General features: G+C 39.0%; 2 protein-coding genes across 5 annotated transcripts in view; one reads left to right on the plus strand and one right to left on the minus strand.

Moving 5' to 3' along the window:
- The window catches only part of LOC126248427 (TBC1 domain family member 13), a 249,466-nt gene extending 244,056 nt beyond the window's left edge, over nt 1–5,410 (minus strand). For 2 of the 3 annotated variants that reach the window (XR_007545487.1, XM_049949398.1), the window contains exon 1: nt 5,193–5,298. Coding sequence is in view for 2 of the 3 variants with exons in the window: in XM_049949398.1 (XP_049805355.1) it covers nt 5,193–5,298 (106 nt within the window). In the remaining variant the exon portion in view is untranslated. Of the gene's footprint in view, nt 1–5,192; nt 5,299–5,348 lie in introns of those variants that run through there. The other variant, XM_049949412.1, reaches the window with a different exon arrangement.
- Nucleotides 5,411–5,424: 14 nt separating this feature from the next.
- The window catches only part of LOC126248413 (protein zer-1 homolog), a 171,780-nt gene continuing 151,919 nt past the window's right edge, over nt 5,425–25,285 (plus strand). The window contains exons 1-2 of one of the 2 annotated variants that reach the window (XM_049949387.1): nt 5,425–5,468; nt 5,840–6,634. In XM_049949387.1, the coding sequence (XP_049805344.1) occupies nt 5,871–6,634 (764 nt within the window). In that variant the 5' untranslated portion in view covers nt 5,425–5,468; nt 5,840–5,870. Of the gene's footprint in view, nt 5,469–5,489; nt 5,737–5,839; nt 6,635–25,285 lie in introns of those variants that run through there. The other variant, XM_049949379.1, reaches the window with a different exon arrangement.

Consider the following 25,285-nt stretch of genomic DNA (forward strand, 5'->3'; position numbering starts at 1 on the left):
CTGAAAGCACACATGGTATGAAAATGCATTCTTCAATTGCACACAAGCACAGAACTGGCATCTGGGTTAGAGCAGAAGCCTGCAGAGAGAGAGGGTGTGACTGATGTGTGCCAAGTGGTTTGCAAGCCACACATGTGTGCTTCCTGTGGCAGAGTAGTGCGAGTTGGAGCTGCCAGCATAGAAGGAACGAGCTGTTACAGTGATAGCCAGGGAAGTGCACCATAGTACACAACTATCAATGCCCGGACAAAGGAAACCACAGCCCTGGCAGTGGTGACCACGTCAACCTCATCACCGACAGCTTAACAGCTTTCAGCTGATCGATAATGTGTGAATGTCAGCTAAGTTTTCTGGTTACTATGAAGACAGTGTTGTAATGGTCTATTTAGTTGCACTGCCAAGATAGGCTAATTCAAGTGCTGTCTTGAGGACTGTGTTTTGAAAACCTTCAGCAAAAGCTGTTTGGTCGATCTTACTGTTATTTAAGTTAAAATCTGCCTAAGCACAGTAGGAACTCAGCTTGCATTTAAAGTGAAGCAGCTTAATGACTGATTTTCCAGTGTCATGACTGTGCAGCCAGTCATTGCAGCCATCAGTTACCTTGGTATTAAATTGTGTAATACTGCTTTCCAAATCGATACTATTGAAATAGTCTGCAGTTCATGCAGCTGTAATTGCAAGTTGCATTAAAAAACTGCTTTGCTACACTATCCCCTTACCAGCGCTGTGTAACGTACTTTGTTTTTACATCTAATGAATGATTATAAGCAAAAATCTTACAGAAAAGACCACACAAGGTTCCCTGTATTTAATCCACCCTGCTCGACTGCACTTAGTGCATTGCACAGGTTTGACAATCCACTTCATCCAGGACTGTTTGTATCACTCAAAGAGTATGGTAATCTTCAGATTAGCTTGAGACGAATTCTTAGTTATGTGCCTAATACTTTCTTATGGTGTTGTTGACGGTATGATCCATGTTTGACCACTGCTCAGTTGTCTATACTATTATTAACATTATTGCTGCTGACTGTGGCTCTCAACTATTCCAATTTTGCCTGCACTACTGCCAAATCAGCTTTGCTTTTCAAGAATGACTGCTAGTTTTCCACAATTGTGAAGCAATACGTCTAATAATTATAGTATCATAGGCCAGCCACATCTCCATTCAAGCTGGATGCTTCATGGCATTCTACATGTAAAAAGTATAGATGATTCTCACACTGTTGAGCATTTCTCACAACTCTGTGGCAGTCTCCGCACCTTTCCATTGTGACAATATTTATTTATCCTAGAAGGATTAATAATTGATAGCAATGCAATGAAAAAATATGGTTACAAGACGTTTTGCTGTTTTATGTAACCAAAGATGACTGACTAGTGACACTATTTTACAGAAGAAACAAGAGTAGGCTATATGATTTAGAAACATTAATGGTTTAACTAAATATTATGTTACTATTTTTTTCAATAGAAGAAAATGTTTCCTGTGTGTGATTTACTGAGCATCACAGCAGAGACTGAGCATAGGATAAGTTTTGATCATGGAAGAAATATAAGGTGAACGGAAATTCTGAAGCAAAATACAGTAACACAACTGGTTAGATTTTGAGAACCACCTTTTAACTGCCCTTCATAAAAATAGTTATACTGTTTACTGCAATATTACAGAACTTTGATTTTCTTTGGAAAGACTTCTATTATCATCATCTGTCAATTATTATAAACACACACAAACTAACACTTCTGCAGAAGCACTGAAATTAAACCTTGAAATTTGTGTTGGCAGTATCAGCTGTGAGTCATCATGTGAATTAAGACAGAATGCCTACTCATATTAGCAGAAAATGCCTTAAAATTTAAAGGAGTTTCTTTGGATCATAATAAAGTGACTATTAGAGTCTAAAGTGATCAGAACCTCAAAATGATCCGAGATATTGTAAGCAAATCATACAACATTTACTGTGGCAAACAATGTGAAACACAAAAAATTAATTAACAAAGGTGATGTGCTATCTCTGATTGACTCAAGATATCACAGTTTGTATATTTCAGCAAATGTACCTGTCACCTTCAAACATAGCATTATTCTGTGGGCTGTGCTAAGTTACCACATGTTACCACTAACAAGATTTTGTATTCCAGGTAAAATCATTAATAACTATCTCAACATAATAAGTAAGGACAAGTACACTATATATGTATACATTTATATGCATCATTGCAAATCTTGGGGAGACACGAATCAGTAAGTTGACATATATTGCGAATTTTTATTCAATAATGTCATATGGTACAATGTTCTGGGGTAACTCTTCTTTAAGAAAAGAAGTCTTCACTGTTCAAGACCGTGCTGTAAGAATATTATATAGGGTTTACCCATGATCATCTTGTAGATATATGTTGAAGGAGATGGGCATTCTAACTAATGCTTCACAGAATATTTATTCCCTAGTGAAGTTTGTTTAAGTTCAAAAGGAACAATGATGTATGTAATTATAATACCAGAAGGAAAAAGATATTCGTTGCCCCGTGTTAATGTTACCTTAAGTGCAAAAAGGGGTGCACAATGCTGCAACTAAAATTTATCATCATTTAGCCAGTGATATAAAATGTCTGACGGACAGCAAAGTAGCAGTAGCACTAGCAGTAGCAGCAGGAGTAACAATAGTAGTAGTCATAGTCATCGTAGTCATCAGCTTGACAGTCCCCAGCACCAGACTGGGTCTGTTTGGCACATAAGCCTCACTACGAAGTCCTCTTTTCCCGCCATCTTTCTGTGGTCACTCTGGTCCAGTCTTCACCTCTTTTTACAATATACTCCTCCACATCTTTCAGCCATCTATCACTTGGTCTTGCTTTTGGTCGTTTCCTTCGCATCTCCACTTGTGTTTCTTCTTGGAAATCCCCTTGCTTTCCATTCTCTTTACGTGCTCACACCATCTTAGCCTCGATGTTTCTATCCTGTTTCTCTAATAGCCTCATCCTTTCATTCCTCAGCCTACCTCCCTTGTTATTCCCATTCTGGGAAACTTCATTTCACAATAGCCTCATCCTTTCATTCCTCAGCCTACCTCCCTTGTTATGCCCATTCTGGGAAACTTCATTTCACACACCTGTAATCTGCTTACATCTCTTTTCTTCATTACTCATGTTTCAGATGCATAGATCAATATTTCGATGTACTAACTATTGTATATCACTTCTTTGCTTTTTTGTGGGATATCTTTGTTCCAAACCAGGTTCCTAACACTTGGCAAGAATGCTTCTGCCTGTCTGCCATGTTCACTAATCTCGTCCTGATTTGGGACATTTCACCTTCTTCAATTGTCACCTCCAATGCTTATCCCACTAGTTGGTCCATCTTTCTTTCGAGCTGTAGTTAGGATCTCACATCTGTTAACATTAAATTTCATCCCACACTATCTCAAAGTTTCTTCCCACATATGCAGCTTTTCCTGAATCTCCTCCTCCCTGTTTCCCCAGATTATCAAGTTATCCATGAATACCACTGCTTTCATCTTGTCTTCTCCAGTTGTGTGTGTGTGTGTGTGTGTGTGTGTGTGTGTGTGTGTGTTTTTAGTCATTACCTCACATAAGACCACAAAGAAGAGGAGAGGAGAGGTGACAGTGCACTGCCCTGTTTCACAACACTTGTTTCCTGGAGCCAATCTGTCCTTTCATTTCCCACTTTAACCCAACTCACACTTCCACAGTACATCTCCTCCCATCTGCTGTCTCTTTTTCCACTCCCTTCTTTTTATAGCACTTCCCGGCAAAGTAAAATCTGAAAACAAACTCAAAAAGTTTTTTCTTGACAATTACTCCTGTTATGAAGAAGAATTTCTACTACTGTAATGTGTAAAAGGTGGTGGGTACGAATTTCTAACTGACATCTGTATATTTATTAACAACAACAACAACAACAACAATAATAAGAGTTATTAAATTCATCATGTAGTAATATTTACAAAGTAATTTCCAGGAACAGTAACTGTCAATGAAAACTTTTTCACTGTGAGGCAAATAAATACAGTGAAGGAAGGGTGTTTTCCTGCATATAGGCACCATCGATTAAAAAGGAAAGGAAGTCCATAAAGTGTGGGTAGTTCACATTTTCCAGCACACAGATGCCACCTGGTTGAGGGTTTATAATTATCTAGTGAATATTATCCTTGATCCGGCTGACTTCAACCCAAGATGATTATACAGTGCCAAAACCTGCTCTACAATGTGCGCAAGTGCAGGTTTCTCTATTTCAGTTAGTGTACACAGTAAACAGCAACAGTTGTATTGTGTCAACAGACAGGGATACTTAACAGGGATTCTTTCTGATAAGAATCCCTGTCTGTTGACACAATACAACTGTTGCTGTTTACTGTGTATACTAACTGAAACAACACAGAACTCTATAAATTATACTCCACTCCACTTCACACCTGCACTAAAATGTAATAAACAACAGAAATGTTCATGAAAAATGAAAATACCACAGTAATCGACTGTGAAGATTTCCTATTATAGTGCATTATTATGCACAACGAACCTGCCGAATCTGGAAAGGCCAAAATCACTAATGGGAGGAATGGGGAGGTTGTCACAATTTAGTGGAAATACACTACTCAACAGATAATTACTCTATACACCAACAATCATGTAACAAAATTTCATAATTCGTGATGTGGCCTACATAGATAGATCCAGATAAAAGCAAGAGCTAAACATTTTGTATGGGCCACACAGAAGCGAAATGAGAACACAGGAATTTTTAGTATCAGTTTGGTGCTACCCAGATTAACAAACAGTTTATACCGTCGTTAAGAGAATGGTGAGCATCTTCTATCAATGGTGCAAGCTCATCGTAAAGCAGAATCAGAAAATTAAAAAAAAGTAAATTACCAGAGCGATGAAATATTGAAAAAATATAACACACATGTGCAGAAATGTTGAAGAAAAAAATGTACTGACGGCAACTGCAAAAACGTGTGGTGCCTGTTAGTTTTGTAATTTATTATAAACATACAGTAAAGATGATGGGGGCGTATCACAGACAGAATGTACTTAACATGATACGAACACATTGCCACAGGTTCCCTTGGCGAAGTAACCTGCAACATTTCTTTTAGCTTTTCCTTCTCATTCTCAAATGCAATGTTTACATACTTATTATCCACCGCACAGTATACTCTTACCATTAAAGCAGAGCTTCCTTAATGTTTTCAGATCTATTTCTTCCGAATTTAATAGGTCATCGAATTCTTTTATTCTGAAAAAAAGGGTATTGGTCGATAAGATCATTTTCTGTGTGAACGACAAGTAAGGACAGTATCTGCATGACAGTTGTATACCTCGCTCTGTAAGCAGCCATAATTATGCAGCCAACTGAGTTTTGGAAACACTTGACACCCGATATGCGTATTGTCATGAATGCCAAGTTAAAGAACATCTGCGTTACGCGACGAGTCTAGGTACACAGCCTGTATAATTTCGAGAGTATATTTATATTACCCATACAATGTTTTTTCCGTACTATCTATATTTTTCATGAGAACAATTACACTATTTTTTCTCGTAAGCGCACATCAAACAAAAGACATTTCTTGTCATTTTTGACGTTATCGTAAACGTTTTGAAAGCGACAGTTCTGGACGGATCAAAACATGATTGACATTATTGTGTTGTGATCATCTTGTGAAAGAAGTTTTATGAAATGATGAATACTCAGAGCTATCAAAAGTAGTGGATCTTTTTATATGAAGTGTATTATACGGTACATATATTGTTTTGACAGTGATGAAAAATGCTGTTTTTGTAACTAAATGTTTGTTTTTATTTGCAGGTTAATAAACAAGTAGAAGCAAGTACTCCTCATGACGATGCTGTCGTTTCTCGCACCTTGTAAAGACAGTGAGCCAGAAACGTTACTAGAACTGTGTTTTAAATTTGTTGTGAAACGACCAGATACTATATGTACAGTAGACCCATTCACAAAAGATTATAGACTTAGAGACGACCTAGCTCTTCCCAGTGAAATCTGTGAAAATATTATTCACTTTTACCAGCAAAGTGGAAATATAGTAGATGATAAATTTGTCAATATATTCCAAAACCCTCACACAACCAGATTAAAACGAGTGAGGTTAAGGAATTCAGCAATCACAGATGATGGACTTTGCGCCTTATTGAGTCATAGATTGATTGAATTAGATCTATACAATTGCATTAATATCACAGAAGGGTCATTAGCCCATATAAATGACTTTGGTAATAGTTTGTTATCTCTAAGTGTTGGATCCCAGGTTCACATTTTGCCTGATACATTGTATTCTGAAGATTCCCAGAAGTTGCCTGAAGCAAACAAAAGAAGTGCATACCAAGAAAGAGGCTACATATTACGCACACCTAATCTTCGAAAACTGACTGTAAAGAACCTTTATGTTCCTGGAGAGAAATTATACTTTCCGTTGTTACTGCATTCTCTACAGAACCTTGTATATCTTGATTTGTCCAATTGTTTTGACTTAGGAGATCTGTCATATCTATGTGACTTGAAAAACTTGTCAACACTTATACTGTACAATGTTCAAAGACTGCAAGATGCAATAACTTCAATATGTAGGATAACCAGCTTAAGGTGAGTGCATTTATATTTAATTCCTTGTAATTTACTGTGAATTGGAAGTCTTGGGTTGGAGCACTAACAATGCATGATTCAATTGCAAGCCTTTCTGTATAATTCTCATACTTTGAAGCCCCATTTTTCTCCTAATATGAGAAGATAAGTTCATATGTTTTTGCATCGTGATTTTAGCTTAGGTATTAATGAGTAACTGTCTCTCAGTGGTAAAGTGCCAGACTAGGGATTCAAAGATATTGAGTTCAATTTGTGGTCAATTCTATGATTTTTATCCGTCAGTTATCAGGTCTTTCTCCTCTGTCAACGTCTGTTGATGTGAGAAAGTTAACTGCACCATAGTTTGTAGTCCATGTTAAACTATATGTCCCCTCATAGATGGCAGGATAAGTCAGTTAAAAGGCAGATAAAGGCAAAGGCGTACTACTCCCAACAAGACATGCTTAGTAAAGTTATCAGATGTTAAAGCCATTTTTATTGCTGATAGCTCCCCCACCCCGTTTTTTACTAAGTTGAGATAGTTGTATTGATGGTGCTGTCCCGATAAATAGGAGGAAGGTTTTGATGTTTCCTTTTTTAAACCCAGATTAGTTAGGCCTACCTGGAATAACATTTTTTTGCAAGAAAGAATTGGATTGCAGCTACTTTCTCTAAAACTTTAGACACAGTTGGAAGAAAAGTAATAGGGCAATAGTTCCCCATGTCTCCCTTGATCCAGTTTTCAATTAAGGCCTAACTCTGACAGACTGTTCAAAAGATTGGTTGATTATTTGAGTGGAAGTGCTGTTATGTGTGACACTGTTTTAATCATTAGTTGGTATCCTCTTCCACCAGTTGTTGTTTTTAGTGGTGTTATAACATCCACCCACTCCATTAATAGTCATTGTGCTTTGATGTTAAGTGCCATTTATGTCAAGTACAAGTGTTGCTGTTGTTGTGGTCTTCAGTTTGAAGACTGATTTAATTCAACTTACCACAAGAATCTATGAGTAAAATATTCAAGCGATAACAAGAAATTTCATAGAATTTCGGGAGGACACACACACACACACACACACACACACACACACACACACACACACACACGGCCATTTCCTAACCATCTAACATAATTTTTAAAAGGTGGGGGCAAAAGCTGAATACTATCTTCAGAGTGGCATAAGCCAAGAATACACGCACTTATGTTTGGGAAAAGCTACAACTCTTCTACGTGAGGTTGTTAATGTCTCAAATGTTAAATTTCTTATAGATAGAGGGGCGGAAAAATGTCTTCATATTACACAGTATTCAGAGTGGGTTGCAAAAGATGATTCTACTGAAAACTGGGGAGAGCCATTAATTGCTTCTTAATAAGGATTAAGAGAAACAAGATGAATAGATACCAGTATACAATACATAAGGCAGCAATATTAGTAGTCATTTTATTGGGAACAAATATGGATGGGCTACTAACCACATGCTCTGTAGACAGCAAGACGAATCAAAGTCTGCAATCCTCACAAACAAAAGTGTTATGAATGACACACACACTGCCTGCCTGACAGCAGTTGTTGACTGGTGACTAGAGTGCTCAGCTGGCATGTGGTCAGTCTGCAGGATTATCTTAATCCCAAACTCAAAGATTCGGAACCACTGAGATCTGGCCTGACATTGCTGAGAGCAAACCTCCGTGAAGCCTTATTACAGGTCATATGTGTCACCATACTCTTCAGGGCCTGGCAAGTCAGTGTACAAAGGGTAAGGTTGTTGGAGATCCTATTGCCTTGTGTGAGCTAGTATGACATATTATGCCCCAGAAGAGAGAGTATTAGGAGTGGTGAACTGAGGGACTGAGAGCATGGGTACAGGCCATGGGGCATGTCCAGCCACTTTTACACCCACACCTTCCTACAGGGAGTTTGCTTAAGTAGACAGTAACATGGACTGTAGTGATTCAACTTTTTGTTTATGGACAATACGTAACCTTAGGATCTTAAAGTGTCTGTGGAGTTGGAAGGGAATTTAAGTAAGATCAAATATGATTTATTTGCCACATGTGTGGCAAAAAAGTAAAGACCAAATACAATTTAAATCAGGCCATGTGCTTTACTACAGTGGAACAGAACTGGAATAAAATTGAGGTGTAGACTTTAGTATGAAGAAGGAACCTAGGAACAATATAAATGGTATTGAAGGAATCTAAAAAACAAGAGAAATTCTGAATAAAAAATAAATAAAAATAAAAAAAAATGCTTATATCTTGTGTGAAAGTCATCAAGCCTTTGCATCAGGGTGCTCACATTATGATGATGAGCTAGAAGCCTCTATGAAGAGTTACAGGATATAATAAATGGAAAAGGGTAGTAAATCCCACTACAAGATGATGGTAGTGGGAGATTTGCATCTGAAAGTAAGACAAAAACTTATGACATATTCAGTAGTTGGAAATTTAGTTATATGAGAAATGACAGGCATCATATACTATTAGAGTGAGCTGAGAAGAGTGACATATGTGCCCTTAATACATGTTCCAGAAGAACACAAATAGAAAAAGAATTTGAGAAAGAAAAAGTAAATGCAAAATGAAATTGGCTACATTTTATTAAATAATAAAAAAAATGTACAGATCATAAATCAGTTTTGATTTCCAGGTGAACATAGCAACAAAAATAGATATGAAAGAAAAAAGCAGGAAGACAGAAATTTAGAATATTAAACTTTATTGAAGGGCAGGGCGGTGTAGAAATTAAATAAATTCACCATCTTGGTAAATTAAGTTAATACAAGCCCGCCCAGTTAGCCATGCGGTCTAAGACACTGCTTTCCGGGCGGGAAGGCATGCCGGTCCCCGGCACGAATCCGCCCGGTGGATTAGTGTTGAGATCCAGTGTGCTGACCAGTGTGTGGATGGTTTTTAAGGCGGATTTCTATCTGCCTCGGTGAATGCAGGCTGGTTCCCCTTATTCCACCTCAGTTACTCTCTGTCGGCGATTGCTGCGCAAACGCTTTCTCCACGTACGTGTACACCGTAATTACACTACCACGCAAACATTGGGGTTACTTTTGTCTGGTGTGAGGGGTCTCTGGGGGTGAAACCACACAATAACCCTGGGTTCGGTGTGGGGCGGCGGTGGGGTGAGTGGACTGTTGTAGCCTGTTGTGGGTCGTGAACCACTGAAGGGCTTCGGCAGTCCGGTAGGCTGTCCGTCGTTTCTATGTCCCCAGTTCCATCCAGTACTATAGAAGGTAATACAGACATAGATGAAAATAATTATTATTTCACATAACTACTGCTGCTGACTTCAAAAGATGTTCCACTTATTTACATCTACATCACCAGACATCCTCTGAAAAGTCTTGAAGTGCACAGCAGAAGATACTTCCTGTTGTACTGTTTACTAAGGTTTCTTCCGATTCTGTTCACAAATGGGTAGAATAGTTGTTTAAACACCTCTGTGTACATTGTAATTTGTTTAATATTTAAAAATTTAATGAATATTATATTCATGATTTAAGGTTAGTTATTCGTACCTGTAAAAGGCTTTGTTGAGTGAGTTTGTGTCTACTTACAAGCATCTGCCAGCTCAGTTTCTGCATCATCTCTGCGACACTCACCCATGGGTTAATCAAACCTATGACAATTCGTGCTACCTTTCTAATATATGTCCAATATCCCCTGTTTAGTCCTATTTAATACTGGCCCCACACACTTGAACAACTTTCTGGATGGGTCGCATGAGTATTCCACCAATGTACCAAAGTCCTCCACCTGCTTTAACTACAACTCAGCCATGTGATCATTCCATTTAACATCCTTACAGATTGTTACACCTAGGTATTTGAATGAGTTGGCTGAGTGCAGCTGAGACTGATACAGTATTCATCAGATATTACATGTGTTGTTATTTTGTGTGTGTGTGTGTGTGTGTGTATGAGAGAGAGAGAGAGAGAGAGAGAGAGAGAGAGGTGTGCACAGTTTTACATTTAAAGCAAGTTTACAATCTTTTCACAACTTTGAACTCCTGTCATACCCAATTCAAAATCATCTGCAAAAAGTTTTAGATTAGCCTATTAATAATATTGTCTGAAAAGTCGTTAACGGACAGCATGAACACCAATGTTCCTGTAGTCCCCTGAGGCATAACTAAAGGTACGTCTACATCTGTTGATGACTCTCTATCCAAACACTCCTGAGGGACACCACCTTATTTCAGGCACCTTCAGCACCAGGCAGGAGTGTTTGCACGCCTCGATGATGCTGTGGTACATGCTGGAGCTAGCGTCGTTACTGGTATGACCACAGAGCTGGATAGGCCTCAGAGCAGGGGTCGTATGAACAGTGTACAACAACTTAAGGAAGAGGGGGATTTCTTTTTCCGTGGGAGCTCCATCAGCAGTGATTGGATAAGGGGATGCTGTCCTCATGTATCCCAAGCTGAGGATTGCCCAGTGCCACCAGACCTCTTCTACAGGAAATACTTCAAGGTCCATCATTAGACCTGGCAACAGAAAATTTTGTGTTTCAGAGAATGGTGGGTTTGGCATCACCATCTGGACCATGAGGAAGGTGTGTGTTGTGTTTGTGGTCTCCAGTCCAGAGACTGGTTTGATGCAGCTCTCCATGCTACTCTATCCTCCGCAATCTTCATCATCTCTAAGTAATTACTCCACCCTACATCCTTCTGAATCTGCTTAGTGTATTCATCTCTTGTTCTCCCTCTGATTTTTACCCTCCATGCTGCCCTCCAATACTAATTTGATGATCCCGTGATGCCTCAGAACATGTTTTACCAACCAATCCCATCTTCTACTCAAGTTGCGCCACAAATTCCTCTTCTCCCCAATTCTGTTCAGTACTTCCTCATTAGTTTCATGATCTTCCCATCTAATCTTCACCATTCTTCTGTAGTACCACATTTCAAAAGCTTCTATTCTCTTCTTGTTTAAACTAATTGTCATCCATGTTTCACATCCGTACATGGCTACATGCCATACAAATACTTTTAGAAAAGAATTCCCGACATTTAAATCGATACTTGATGTTAATCAATTTCTCGTTTTGAGAAACCCTGTTCTTGCTGTTGCCAGTCTACATTTTATATCCTCTCTACTTTGACCATCTCCAGTTATTTTAATACCTAAACAGCTAAACTCATCTACTACTTTAAGTGTCTCATTTCCTAATCTTAATTCCCTCAGTATCATCTGATTTAATTAGACTACATTCCATTATCATCGTTTTGCTTTTGCTGATGTTCATCTTAATCCTCCTCTGAAGACACTGTCCATTCTGTTCAACTGCAGGTTCTTTGCTGTCTCTGACAGAATTACAGTGTCATTGGCAAATCTCAGAGTTTTTATTTCTTTTCCATGGATTTTAATTCCTACTCCAAATTTGGAAGAAACAAAAAAGAAAGAAAGAAAGAGGAAAAAACTCCCAATCTTAAGGTGTGCTACATACTGAGGGGGTGAACAGCTGTTGAAATACAGCACTATTTGTCTCCCAGTTGTATACCGCTTGCTGAGGCCTGCAGCACTGTAGCTGGGTTGGCACTTGTTTTGCTAGCAGCTTGTGGGATCCCTGTGTAGTGACCTCACTTCACATTTACTGCTGATGGGCACATTACCATCAGTTAGTAATTACACTCGTCAGACAGAGAGCTTGGTTGATGAGTCTTACCGAGATGAAGTCCCAGAAGAATAGTAACAGGGCAGTAGTCCACCATAACACTGTCAATGTAATCAAGAGAGCAGAAGGAATCATGGAGAAGGTAACCTCTTTTTGTATTCACAAGGCATTGAGGGTATTTATGGGTCCTTGTAAAGTGTTAAACAGATCCGTAATGGAACACTTCTAGTTGAAACTGCCGTTTCACACCAAGTATCTAGGCTTATGGGATGGAAGGCCTTGAGTGATTATCCTGTTATCGCTGAGACGCATAACACACTTAACTTCTGTAAAGGCATGATTACCTGCTCCAGTATAATGGAGATTGACCATGATGAATTACGTGAGGAATGGAGAAACAAGGGTGTACCTGAACATTTTCTGACAGGCTTATTACCATCCTAAGGTTCAACCATTTGTTCCCAACCCATTGTGATGCTTCAGATGTCAAATATTTGGTCATCCAACTAAGGCATCAGTGGAAGGACTACATGTGGAAACTGTGGAGGCTCAGCCCGCAAGGTTGAGTACTGGTCCTCCAAAATCTATAAACTGCTCTGGGATCACCCAGAATGGAGCGGGAAGTTTGGGGTTTATAACAAGGAAAGCTAAATTCAGGAATTGAAAGTCATAAGACGTGTATCCTCTGGTGCTTTCAAAACTATGCAACCTCTGGTGTCTGTCTCTTCCTTTGCATCAGCCCTTAAGAATGCAGTCACCAAGTGTGACGTTCCCACACAAATCCAGGACCCCGAAACCATTTGGAAGCCATCAACTTTGTACTTTGAACCTCAGCCACATACTACTGCGCACTATCAGAGGCCCTCTAAGCCACCCTCTCTACCCATCCAACCAACTCCTCCTGTAAGTGAAGAAAAAGTCACACCAAAAGTCATTTAAAATCAAAGGAAGTGCCAGCAAAACCATTGCATCAGTGAGCACTCTTCCTTTCCGATTGTGATTTTATGGTCAAAGATACTGATATCCACATGGAGGAACAAAAGAACTGGTCACTGTTGATGTTAACCCGACCTCTTGTGTAAATCACCACCACTAAGGGAGAAAGATAAGGTACAAACTGTGCTAACCAATGGCTCCCACAGGATTTTCTGTATTGCAGTGGAACTGAAATGAATGTCAGTCAAATTTGCAACGATTTCAACTTCTGTCCCAGGAGAGATCATTTTACATCTGCTTACAAGAAACTCATTTTAAAGTCTCCAACATATCTGAGTTAACAGGCTACCAGTCCTACAAGAAGGATGATCTTATAGGAGACAAGGCAGAGAGTAAGATGGCTGTTTTCTTCAAAGACAGATGCCACTCCTCTCTTGCAACTCTTACCAAAGCTGGACAAACAGTTGCAGTGGAAGTTCTCACATCAACTAAGATAACAGTGGTGTTTTTTTCCCCCACCTCAGGCTTCATTTGATGCATGAAGAGATATCTTCTGGGCACTCTCCCATGCATTCCTCCTCATGGGTGAGTAATGTCCACAGTGTGCTGTGGGGCTCGGCTTGCTCTTGCTCCAAGGGTCAAATTATCAAGCACTTTACCCATTTAGAGAGTATCTGTCTTTTCAACTCTGTTCAGATGATAAACTTCTGCAGCTAAAGGGTAATGTTCAGCCATTGACCTTAGTTTTTATCCTCCAGCTATTGCAGACTAAATTCAGAGGGACATGGCCATAGATGTGCATCACAGTGACTACCTTCGGGTGTGGATCCACATTGTGACTCAGACAGTTGTTGATAGGAGATTGCAAATGGAAAATTGGTTGGTATAAAGTTAGTAGCCCATCTTCAGACTTGCTTTGATTTTAAATAACTTTCTGTGTGATGATTCTATTAACTAATGGGAGGAGTTGGCACCCAGGAGAAGATGCACCATGTCACCTGCATGGTCCAGCAAACTGTCACCAATTCCATTCCCCAGTATAGCAGCTACCTCAGGTGATGGCCGGTCCCTTGGTGGAATGAGGAATGTTGCTCAGCAATCAGAGCCAAGTGCACAGCTTTGCAGCAGTTCGAACACCATTCAACTACAGAAAGCGTTTGTTCCTTCAGGACTGTGCGAGCACAAGCTCAGTAAGATAGATATCAAGCAAGGGCAGTACATCCCCCCTTATGGCCTTTTTGAGAAATAGTCCTTATGGATGTGCCTAAAGACGTTGCTCAGGTTTTAGCCGAACACCTTTCTATTGTCACTGCATCGTCTGACAAACTCCTGAGTTTCAGATATTGTGTAGCACTATGGAGATAAATGAGACTCCACTTCTTCTTGTGTAATGAGGTAGCCTGCAAACTTCCACACTACACATGGAAATTGGAATCAGCTCTGTCTGCAGCCAGGGGCATTGCTCCAGAACCAGATCAGATTCATTACACCATGCTCTGTCATCTGTGCTCTGGAGACAAAGACAAGCTCCTATCTTGTTTCAATCAGATCCTGTTTGACAGACAGTATCCCATCACTTGGCAGGGGGCAATATTAATTCCCATATGGAAACTAGGCAAGGATTGTTCAGACCTAATAGTTACTGAAGTGTAGCTCTTACTAGCTACATTGGTAAGATTATCAAGTGCATGCCAAGTGCTGCCTTATCTGGCTTGCCAAATCTTGGGGTCACCTGCGCTGTTCTCAGTGGAGTTTCAGTTGTTACCATTTCACCTTTATAACTTAATTCTACTAGAGATGACAATACAGGAACCTTTCTTATGTTACAGCCATTTAGTTGGTGTGGTTTTTGATCTTGGGAAAACCATACGGTACCACTTGGAGATACAACATCCTTTGCCAACTTCATGAATGGGGACTATGTGGATATCTGCTGCTTCTTTTTCAGTACTTCCTTGAGCACTAGCACTTTCACTATAACATTGGTGATAACTTGTCTGACGACTTTGTTCAAGAGAATGGGGTCTCCCAAGGCAGTGTACTTAATGTCACACTGTTCACAGTCACTATCAATGGCATCTCCTCTGCAGTCAGAAGTTGTTTGTGGATGACTTCACAATCTCCTACTCGTCATCCAATCTTACGGTAATGATGATGCAACTTCAGCTGACCCTGAAGATGCCAGAAGCTTGGGCCAATAAAATTGGTTTTAGGTTCTAATGACACTGTGTGCTTTTTGGCCTGCTATTTGACTCTTAATTAAACTGGTCCCGCACCTGGAAGATCTGTTAACAAAGGGCTTCAAATCATTAAATATTTTGAAATTCCTCTGTGGAAAGACATGAGGAGCTGACATGTCCTGCCTCCTGCAGACTTGTAGGGCATTTGTCAAATCATGGTTAGATCATGGCAGCGTAGTTTATGCATTAGCCCATATTTTCTGTCTCTAGGTGTTAGATGTTGACTGGAGCTGTTGGATCAGCCCAGTTCAGAGTCTGGTGAATCTCCCCTCCATGAACCATTCGGCAGCACCCCCTTCTGACTCGACAGGCCCTGAAAATCTCTGTGTTGCCTAAGTCATTGGCATTTAGTGTGACCAGTGTTGCCCCAGTCATTATCATTCAGAGCAGCAGTCCACCCAAGTTTTGAGCGACTGTTCAGGAATCACCCCCATGCGACCAAGCCATTCAGCATATATGCTATCGACTGTCTCACTGATTTGGGCACATCAGACCTCTGAATACACAGCCGGGGAAGAAACAGATTGCCACCTGAACGTCTTCAGAGGCTCAAAGTGATTTTAACCCTGGCACAGTACAAGAAACCTTGTACTTCAGATTACGTTTTTACAGCTCTGTTTTCTTCAGTTTTAAATATGTACAACAGTTTTATTGTTGTTTATACAAGTGGATCCCAGCAAGGGAAAGCCCTTGGTTGTTCAGCTGTTTTCCCTAATAGGGTTTCCAAGAGTGCCTTCTGGAACAATTTACAAATTTTGAGTTATATGGCATAATAATGTCCCTGGAGTGGATTCGAAGGCATCAGAGTACAAGGTTTCTCGTCTGCCCTGACGTGCTTAGTGCACTATAAATGGTCCACCAAACACACCTCGTAGATCAGTTGATTCAGCTCATCCATTACACATTACAGCAGCTCCTCCAACACAAAGCAAGGAGCTAGTCTTTTATTGGGTACATGGACACGTCAGGATACAGGGAAATACCATAGCCCACAAAGCAGCTAAAGAGGCATATCGGGATGGTGGTGCACACCAGTGTACTGTTCAATACTTTTTATCCCCCCCCCCCCCAAATGCAATGTGGTTCAAGGTCACAGTGTGCTGCAACTTGCTTCATTATGTAGCTTGTATCTAAGTCTAATTACCCCAAAATATTTTTGTGTTACTTCAGTGCATAACTTTTTTATTGTACTCTTTAACAGTGTGTACATGTTGATAAGGACAATATTGGAAATGCCACAGAATTTGACACAAGGGACCCATTATTCTGCAACATATTCAGCCTGAATTAGGAGAAATAATATGTTTCACACTCTGAACGCATCAGTCGTTATCTAAATAGAAAGTTACATAGGAAGCACATGCGTTGAAGATCGGTGCCTTTCCTCACTTGGACTGCTGAAATTTGTTAAACAGCTGGAGTATTTCGATTTCAGTTGCCCTGTCAAGTGCATACTGTCTGCCTATTATAGGTTTGGCACAATATTTGGTTTTTAAATGTCTCAGAGTTTCACTCAGCTGACTTTGTTGGTTAAAAAGTAAGCTTTAGCTGGTCCAAGTGGATGTAGATACTTCACCAAAACATATTGGATCTCTTCAGAACAGCCCATAACAAAGGCAACAATCATAGACACAAATAATGTAAGAAGACGGCCTGATATCCTGCAATGATACTGCTTGGTACTGTATGGGAGACTGTTGTGCCTCTGCATTTGTGTGATATTACACATATATCTCACAGAGCAGGCATAAAGTGGTGGCACTGTTTTGTGTTTGGAATTGTCCTGCACTGATCAAATCTTTCATTCAGTAGCATTGCACTGTTATTTCAAATGTCTTGTGAGGACACACAGAAGAACTGAATAGCGTTTATTTCTTGTGATGCAAATTCAAAAATTGCTTGCACAGTGAGGATTGGGTCATGAAGTTCTTGAAGACTCCACCTGGCAGCCAGTCATTTGACGCCCCCCACCCCACTCCATCCTCTTCCCATGGCTAGTGACAAAGAAATTTCACTCAGCATCAATTTCGAAGTCCTCAGAATGCAGTGTCAGATTTTTTAGATTTTTCCGGTTTTTATATTGAGATGATGCTCCATTCGAAAAGTAGTGAATTTTTCCTAATTGTGGCATTTCATCTTTTATATGAGGAATAATGGTTTTCTGATAATAATATACTACTGCTTTTGAATGAATGAGATAGTCACTTATTATGCACATTGTCTTTACAGTAGATGAAGCTGACCCTGATTTCAGTAGATAAACTAAAGGATGCACAGTGGTCTGGGATTGCTGCCAGTGAAATCCTTGTGCTGCATCTTTTACTATAAATGAGTAATTCTCAGAAAAATCTCCAATCACAATACATTCTGCTTGGCAGAATGTTTCTTTCAGTGAAGCCAGATAACATGATTGCTGTTTTGTTATAAAATGATGACTTTTCAGCAGATCCAGTTTGTTGCAAAAATTGTGTATCAAATCATCAACTGTTTCCTCCACTGATATCAATGTACACCGATCTGTTTTGATGTACTGGACTTCTTTAGCCAAACACAGAGGTTCTTATTCTGCAAGAAGAGCTGAATTACATTGCACTCCAGGGCACTTGCACACTTGTATAACATACAGTCCTCACTTTCTGTAGAGCAGACAATCTTCTCAAGTAAGTCTGTAGTTGTCTTGCTAAGCTTGATGACATCAAATATCAGCTTCATGTTCATGTGGTGAATACAAACACACACAGCATGGGTTCCATGAGCACCCACAAGTACACACCATTTGGGATGCAACTGTGCAAATTTCGAGAAACCAATTTTATAAGTGGGAAACTTCTCTTTGAAGGCAGCATACGGCTCCTTCAAATTCACTAAAACAGTTGTTTCTGCTTGTGTTCTTTAACACCACATACCAATCAACAGATACAAAGTCTTTCATCCCTGAACACAAACGACTGTACTCATCATCTTGATAAAATGTGCAAACAGCATGTCATACATTATCACAAGACTTATGTCCACGATACATCACATTAGGCAAGATTCCTTATTTTTCTTTCAGTGGCCTGGCCTTCCAAACCAAATATTCTGACACCCCAAATTCCCTAGTACAATATACAATTGCCCACTTCAAAGGAAGGAGACTGATAACCTTGATTTTTTTTTATTTCATAGGTAGCTGATTTACATTTTTCTTTTAGCTGTTCAGTAAGATCAGCAAAGTCTTTCTGGGTGGAAGTTGAAAGGATGTGATCCTCATCATTTGGTATTGTAACTTCAAGACTCTTTTCCAAGTGCTTGTGAACAGCAGAGCAGATTTTCTGGTACTTCATTTTGCTTTGTGAGATTTTTTTACTGTTCTGAGAGCACTACAGGCCATATTCACTGCAGTTACAAATTCTTCAGCAGGCCGAAAGCTGTCACTTGTATCTATTGAACATTCATTCTGTTGGTTGCCTCTTATACTGGTGTTAATCACGCAATAACACTTTGAGCACAGAGATTTGCCAGGTGTAAGATTAACATGACCAGAAATCTGCCTACACACCTCTGTGGAAATAACTCTCAGAGATTTTTTTACCTTAGTCTTGTGACAATAGAATGGGTTACAACATGCATGACCAAAAATGTGTGTAAAATTGTCCAGGTATACCTTCTCATGATGGTAACACAAAGTTTCCTCATCAACAATTTGTTATTCTGTATGAACAGTCAATAGGTGTTTTGTCTCATCACTATAGTCACACATATGTTTGAGTGCTGACTGTCGACAGTAAGATAGTTTGACACTCCTTTCCTAATGCAGAACCAAGAAAACATTTCTCCATGTCATTCATACACTGACTATGCACTGCATGACTCGCTTCCATACTAAACTGTTGGTCATTCACACTCCTCATAAGATGATTCAATAGTGTGCATAATGACAGCACAGCTGTGATTGGATGGTGGTGGTGTACCTGTTAGGATTCCTGGGCTGAAAGAACTGTATTGCAGGTGGTGTGTTAGGTTGCTGTCTGTAGATAAAAACAATAAATTATTATTACATGTATCAGGCTTTCCACAAATGATGGGTGGGACATTTGAAGTTAGGAAAATTAAAATAAAATGTTGAATTTAAATCCTTGATTTCTTTAGCTGCAGTTCAAACATTTATTATTTGATAGACAAGATTAACGGACAATTTCAGTAATTCACCATTACTGTTGTCTGCAGTTTTGACTAGGCTAATAGTTCTAGATTAACACCATAAAAATAAAACAGAGTGAAAAATTAAAAATTTAATGTTGAATTTAACTTAATGCTCTTTGGACACTTCAGAAAACATCCCTGAAAGATAGCAGTGACATGGTTTGATGCTTTAGGGGATAGATTTTAACTTAATTATCCCAAATAAATTGCCCCATACATCACAAGTAGCATTTGCCATCCATTACAGTATTTATATGCCCAGTCTTTATGTATGAAAAAACAATTTGAATTAAAATATAACTTACAGAATTCAGTAGGTCTTGAGCATGACTCAATTAAATGAAAGTCTTTCTTTACTATCAAAAACCAGTGCATGATTTTAGTGACATGGGAGAGCTTTCATCGTAAAAAAATAAATTAATGTGAAAGAACTTGGCGATGGCTACTAGTTTCCAGATTTTCTAGCTGTGCTACTGAAAACAAGCTTAATAGTGAACTGTTTGTCATTAATGGTGGCAATCATTGCAGCAATGAACTGTTTGTCAATAATGGTGTGAAATAATTGCCAACTTGACAACCTACTCTTTATCACTACCACCCACAACTGTAATTTCTCTAAGATGATGGTGGTAAACGAAAGGGAAAAAAAGTTGCAGAATGTGTGATAAACCAAAGAGAGAAAAAAAGTTGCAGAATGTTTCTATTCTCTGCATGTAATTCCAGTGCCTTAGGATTTCATTGAAACTATTCACAGTCATGACTTTCACATTTTTAGCTTCCATTCATAGGATCATTCATTCATGGACTGCCTGGTATAATATGTGGTGCATCAGTATTAGAACTTTGTCAAATGATGTACAGTAAATGGGAGTAACACAAAGATATTTTGGGGGTAATCAGACTTAGATAAAAGCTGCATAATGAAGCAATTTGCAGCACACTTCGACCTTGCACACATTGCATTTTGTGAGGTCTCAAATAGTGGTTTTCAACAATTTCAGAATTTTCAAAATCCAAAAAGTCAATGTATGCATGCAAGTAACTCAACTAAATTTGTTTTATGAATTCAGCCTTATCACCTCTCTATACACACCAAATATTGTTTCAGTACTATCATTCACACATGAGATAAAAAATACTGGAAATTTGCAAAAATGCAACTTACAACTTGTGTAGCTGTTTGTCTATTCATTACTTCCGAACCATGAACCATTGCAACACATCCTTGCTTTCTCCTAGAAGGGAGAGGTGTTACCTTTTAAATGAGACCAACCTTTTGGCTGTATCTGATTCACATGGTTTGAAAAGTTCTTGGGACGGAATAGAAAAAAGGTACTTACATCACTGGAACTTTTTTTAATTTTCCAATGTAGTTCCCTTTCAGATTAATGCACTTGCTCCAATGATGTTTCAGTGCCTTGATCCCATTTCGAAAATGAGTTTCCTCCAGGCCTGCAAAATATTTGTCAACTCCGGCAATCAGTTCTTTATTTGAAGTGAATCTTCATTCACCATGAAAAATTTTCAGTTTTGGGAAGAGATGGAAGTCGGACAGAGCCATATCAGGTGAATAAGGCGGGTGTGGCAACAATTCATACCTTAGTTCATGTAATTTTACCATGGCGACAGCACATGTGTGCGGACGCACATTGTCTTGATGGAAGGTGACTTTCTCCCTAGCTAAACCTGGCATTTTTTCGTGTATCTTTTGTTGCAATTTGTCCAGGAGGTTAGCACAGTATTCTCCAGTAATTGTTTTCCCAATGGGGAGATAATCTACAAACGGATCCCCTTTCCATTCCAGAACGCTGATGCCATGACCTTTCCTGTCGAAGGAATTGTCTGCGCTTTCTTTGATGGCGGAGAATCAGCATGATTCCACAACTTTGACTGCTGTTTTGTCTCTGGGATATAGTAGTGCACCCAAGTTTCATCAGTGGTCACAACCGGTGCAAAAAATCTTATTTGTTTCTCCTAAAATGGGCCAAACATTGTTCTGATATGTCCATTCTCATGCATTTTTGATCCAGCGTCAAGACTAATGGTACCCATCTTGCAGATAATTTTTTCATTTCTAATTCTTCAGTTAAAATGTGATATACCCTTTCAGATGACATCTGGCAAGTGTGAAAAATTTCATGCACTTTCAATCATGGCATTTTGTGTACTTATGCAATGATTTCTAGAGTAGTGACACATGGTGGCATACCATTGTGCGGATCATCGTCTAAGCTCGCATGACCAAATTTAAATTCATTTGTCCACTTGGCAACAGTTGAATATGAAGGAGCAGAGTCTCCCAGTGTATTCTGGAAATCGGCATGAATGTCCTTTGCTTTCATACCTTTCTTTATGAAGTACTTAATCACTGCTTGAATCCCGATTTCCCCCCCTCCCCCATCTTCGCAAATCACTATGTGGTAACAACAACAGAGCCATGTTACTGCCACAGCTCTCTTCCAAGAGCACTGACGTGGCACATGTTTACAGAAAACAGTCCAATGAATATCACATGAACAACTCGTTGCGCTAATGCCTGACATCTCGTGGTGATTCTGAGAACTTTTCAAACCACCCTCATAGTACAGGAGCTATGAGGTCACACATGGTGGGATGTTTTTTGAACAAAACAGCCAAAATTGTAACTTTGTGAGGGGTTTCACATTTCACTACCTGAGATATGAACTTACTTTAGTGGAGGTATTAACTGTGCCAAATTTCATTAAAATCTGTAACCATGATGCAACCCCCATCTGATGATTTCCAATGGAATTACCACAGTGTGTTTTATATGCTGACATCAAGGCAGTCCTCAGTTTGGCTAGATATCTGCCCACCATCCTCACTGACTTTGACACCAGTGTCACACATTTTAAACTGTTGTGGACTGTTGGGCCTCATCCCTAAAGTGCCTTTAGGAAAACAAGAACTACTGCATTTTCCTGACTACCTTAACCCATGCCTACAATACAACATGTGAGAAAAGTGCCGTTTGGGTTTCACATGATTAATGTTTTCAGAATCCTTGCTTGTTGTCATGGAGGAGTGCAGTCTGTTTCAGATAGCTCATTATGTCTGAGCTCAGAATATGTGCTAAGATTCTACAACAGATGGAATTTCAAGAATACTGGACAGTTATTTTGTGGATCATTTCTGCTATCCTTCTTGTAAATGGGTGGGTCCTGTGCTTTCTTCTATCTACTGGGAATGGATTTTTGTTCAAGGAATCTATGATAGAGTATGATTTAAAAAAGGGGGTTACTCATCCACAAATTTAGACAAAATTTGATAGGAAATCCATCAGGCCATGGAGTTTTGTACAGTTTTAGAAATTAAGGCTATTTCTCAACACCACTAACTCTATTATAGACTCGGCGAAACAAGAACCCTGACTTTTCAGTGGGCATGGTGTGACTGTTTTTCGCATCTTCCTCAGTCACACAACACAATATTGTGTATGTCTCTACGGCAATACTTAAGTGTTGTCACAGCTCCGTATACAGCTTTAGGTTTTGCCTGTAGCTGTGTGTGCTTCACAATTGAAAGCGGGCAACAGCAGTGCCAGCTGCCAGAGATCTTATTTTGCCAACTCTACTATAGCATCATATCACTTGTTGTTGCTGTCATGTGAGAATTAAATTGCGACAGTAATCTTGGATATTCCTTTGGAAAAGAACATTTGAAAATGGATTTCAGCTTTTTTGATTTTGCTTTTGTACCCTCAATTTGAGTTCCTGTCACTCCCGTGAGTGTCTGGACACTAACTTTGGTACCACTAACAGCCTTTACATTTGGCCAGCCTTTCTTCAGGTTTTGTGAGAGATCTTTCAGTGATAATCTGTTACGGCAGTCATTGAAGGCTTGATAGTTAAATATTTCTCATTTAGCATCACCCTGTCAGTAGCCCTATGTTTTGTTTTGCATCTAATGTCAGTAACCTACATTTCTTTATAGTGGCTGTATACCATCAAGGGTCCTTCCCATCATAAACTGTTCTGTTGGTTCATATCTATACAGTACATGATCCGCTATTCTTTTGAACATGAGCCATAAGTCCTGTACAAGCTTCTGCCCAGAGCTAAACATTTCATGATCCTCCTTGATATGTGACATGCTGTCTCTTTTTCTAGTTTGCTGAACATATAAATCTTTCTACTTGTTTTAGTTTCCTTGTGTAATTTTGTACTCATTGTTGCTACAATTTCCTCATAGTCATAGATATCAGTTTCAGTGTGACATCCTCATAGATGTCAGGTCTGATTATTGATAATAGATCCATTATATTTCCACCGTGAGAAGGCTTCCGAACTATTTGTTCTAGGTAGTTCTCAAAGACGACATTTAGTAATGTTTCACAGAATGTCTTGTCATGCTCATCACTTACAAAACTTTAGTTTTCCCCGAGTGGTTTTGTTTGATTGTTTCCTCCAATGATGACAGTATGATTGAGTAACTTAAATAATAGTGGACTTAAGTTTTTTTCTAAAATTTTCTGTTTTATCTGGGAGTGAGTCTGGTGGGTGATAGAAAGGATCGCAAATGGAACAAGGTAGTTATGCAAATATTAATATAAAGCAAGAGTTTCAGGTACATGATAATAGGAACTTGACAGATTATCCTGAACTAAACAAAACTGTTTTCAAATGTCTTCCACAGTAAGAAAATGCAATGAACATTTTGCAAGAGAAATATTAGCCACTATCAGTTTGGTTTCAAAAGTGTCTCTTCATAGAACATCCTATTATTCATGTATGAATCAAATTATAAAAAATTAAATAACAAAACACTACCTATTCGTATTTTCTGTGACTTGATGAAAGCATTTTATTGTACAGGTCGCAGATTTCTCTGTGCTCTTGTTCATGTTACTTGAAAATGGTCTAACCTCGTATGTTCAAGGAGCAGAAATAGTTCTCTTTGCTGTCAATACTAGTATCATGGACAAACTTCCATACTTGAAAATGTAAATAACATTTTTCCTGAAAATTAATAATGATTCTGTGCAAATGTACAGTCACTGAACTTGAATACATACAATACATCCATTTCAGTACTCAGCAAGCCTGACCACGCAATTAGAAATAATGCTTGAGAGTAAGTCACTAAATAATTCAGAATAAGCTCAACCATCTAATCTCTGAAACTTTAGCACTGTGTGCAATATCAGATTTTGTAGGTGAAAATGTCAAAAAGTTGACTCATTTTTCTATTTTCTTACACTAATACATTACAGCATCATATTCTGGGGTAACTCATTTTTGAGGAAGAAAATGTTGTTTGCACAGAAACATGCAATAACATGTGCAGAACATCTTGTAGAGCCCATTGAGCAGTTGGGCATAGTAACAGTGCATTTACTCCTTAATAAAGTTGGTTCTCAACATTCAGTCACATTTTGGAACAACAATATTATTCACAAATATAATACTATAAGGAGAAGTAACTTGCACTGTTGTTCATTCACCTTACTCTGACACAGAAAGAAGTGAGATGTTCAGCCATTAAACTCTGAGGGAGAGCGCACACATGCATCTTCTGCTGAAATATGTTATGATTACCTTAGAGTATCTGTGGGCCTTTTGTAAGAGACTTGTTTATATAAAGATATGTTTCTCCTCCACGATGAGGAAATATATAGATAATGTGGGAACTTCTACTACATACTCAGAAGTTCATTACTGT

This window comes from Schistocerca nitens, chromosome 1 (assembly GCF_023898315.1).
Source record: "Schistocerca nitens isolate TAMUIC-IGC-003100 chromosome 1, iqSchNite1.1, whole genome shotgun sequence".
Taxonomy (NCBI): Eukaryota; Metazoa; Arthropoda; class Insecta; order Orthoptera; family Acrididae; genus Schistocerca; species Schistocerca nitens.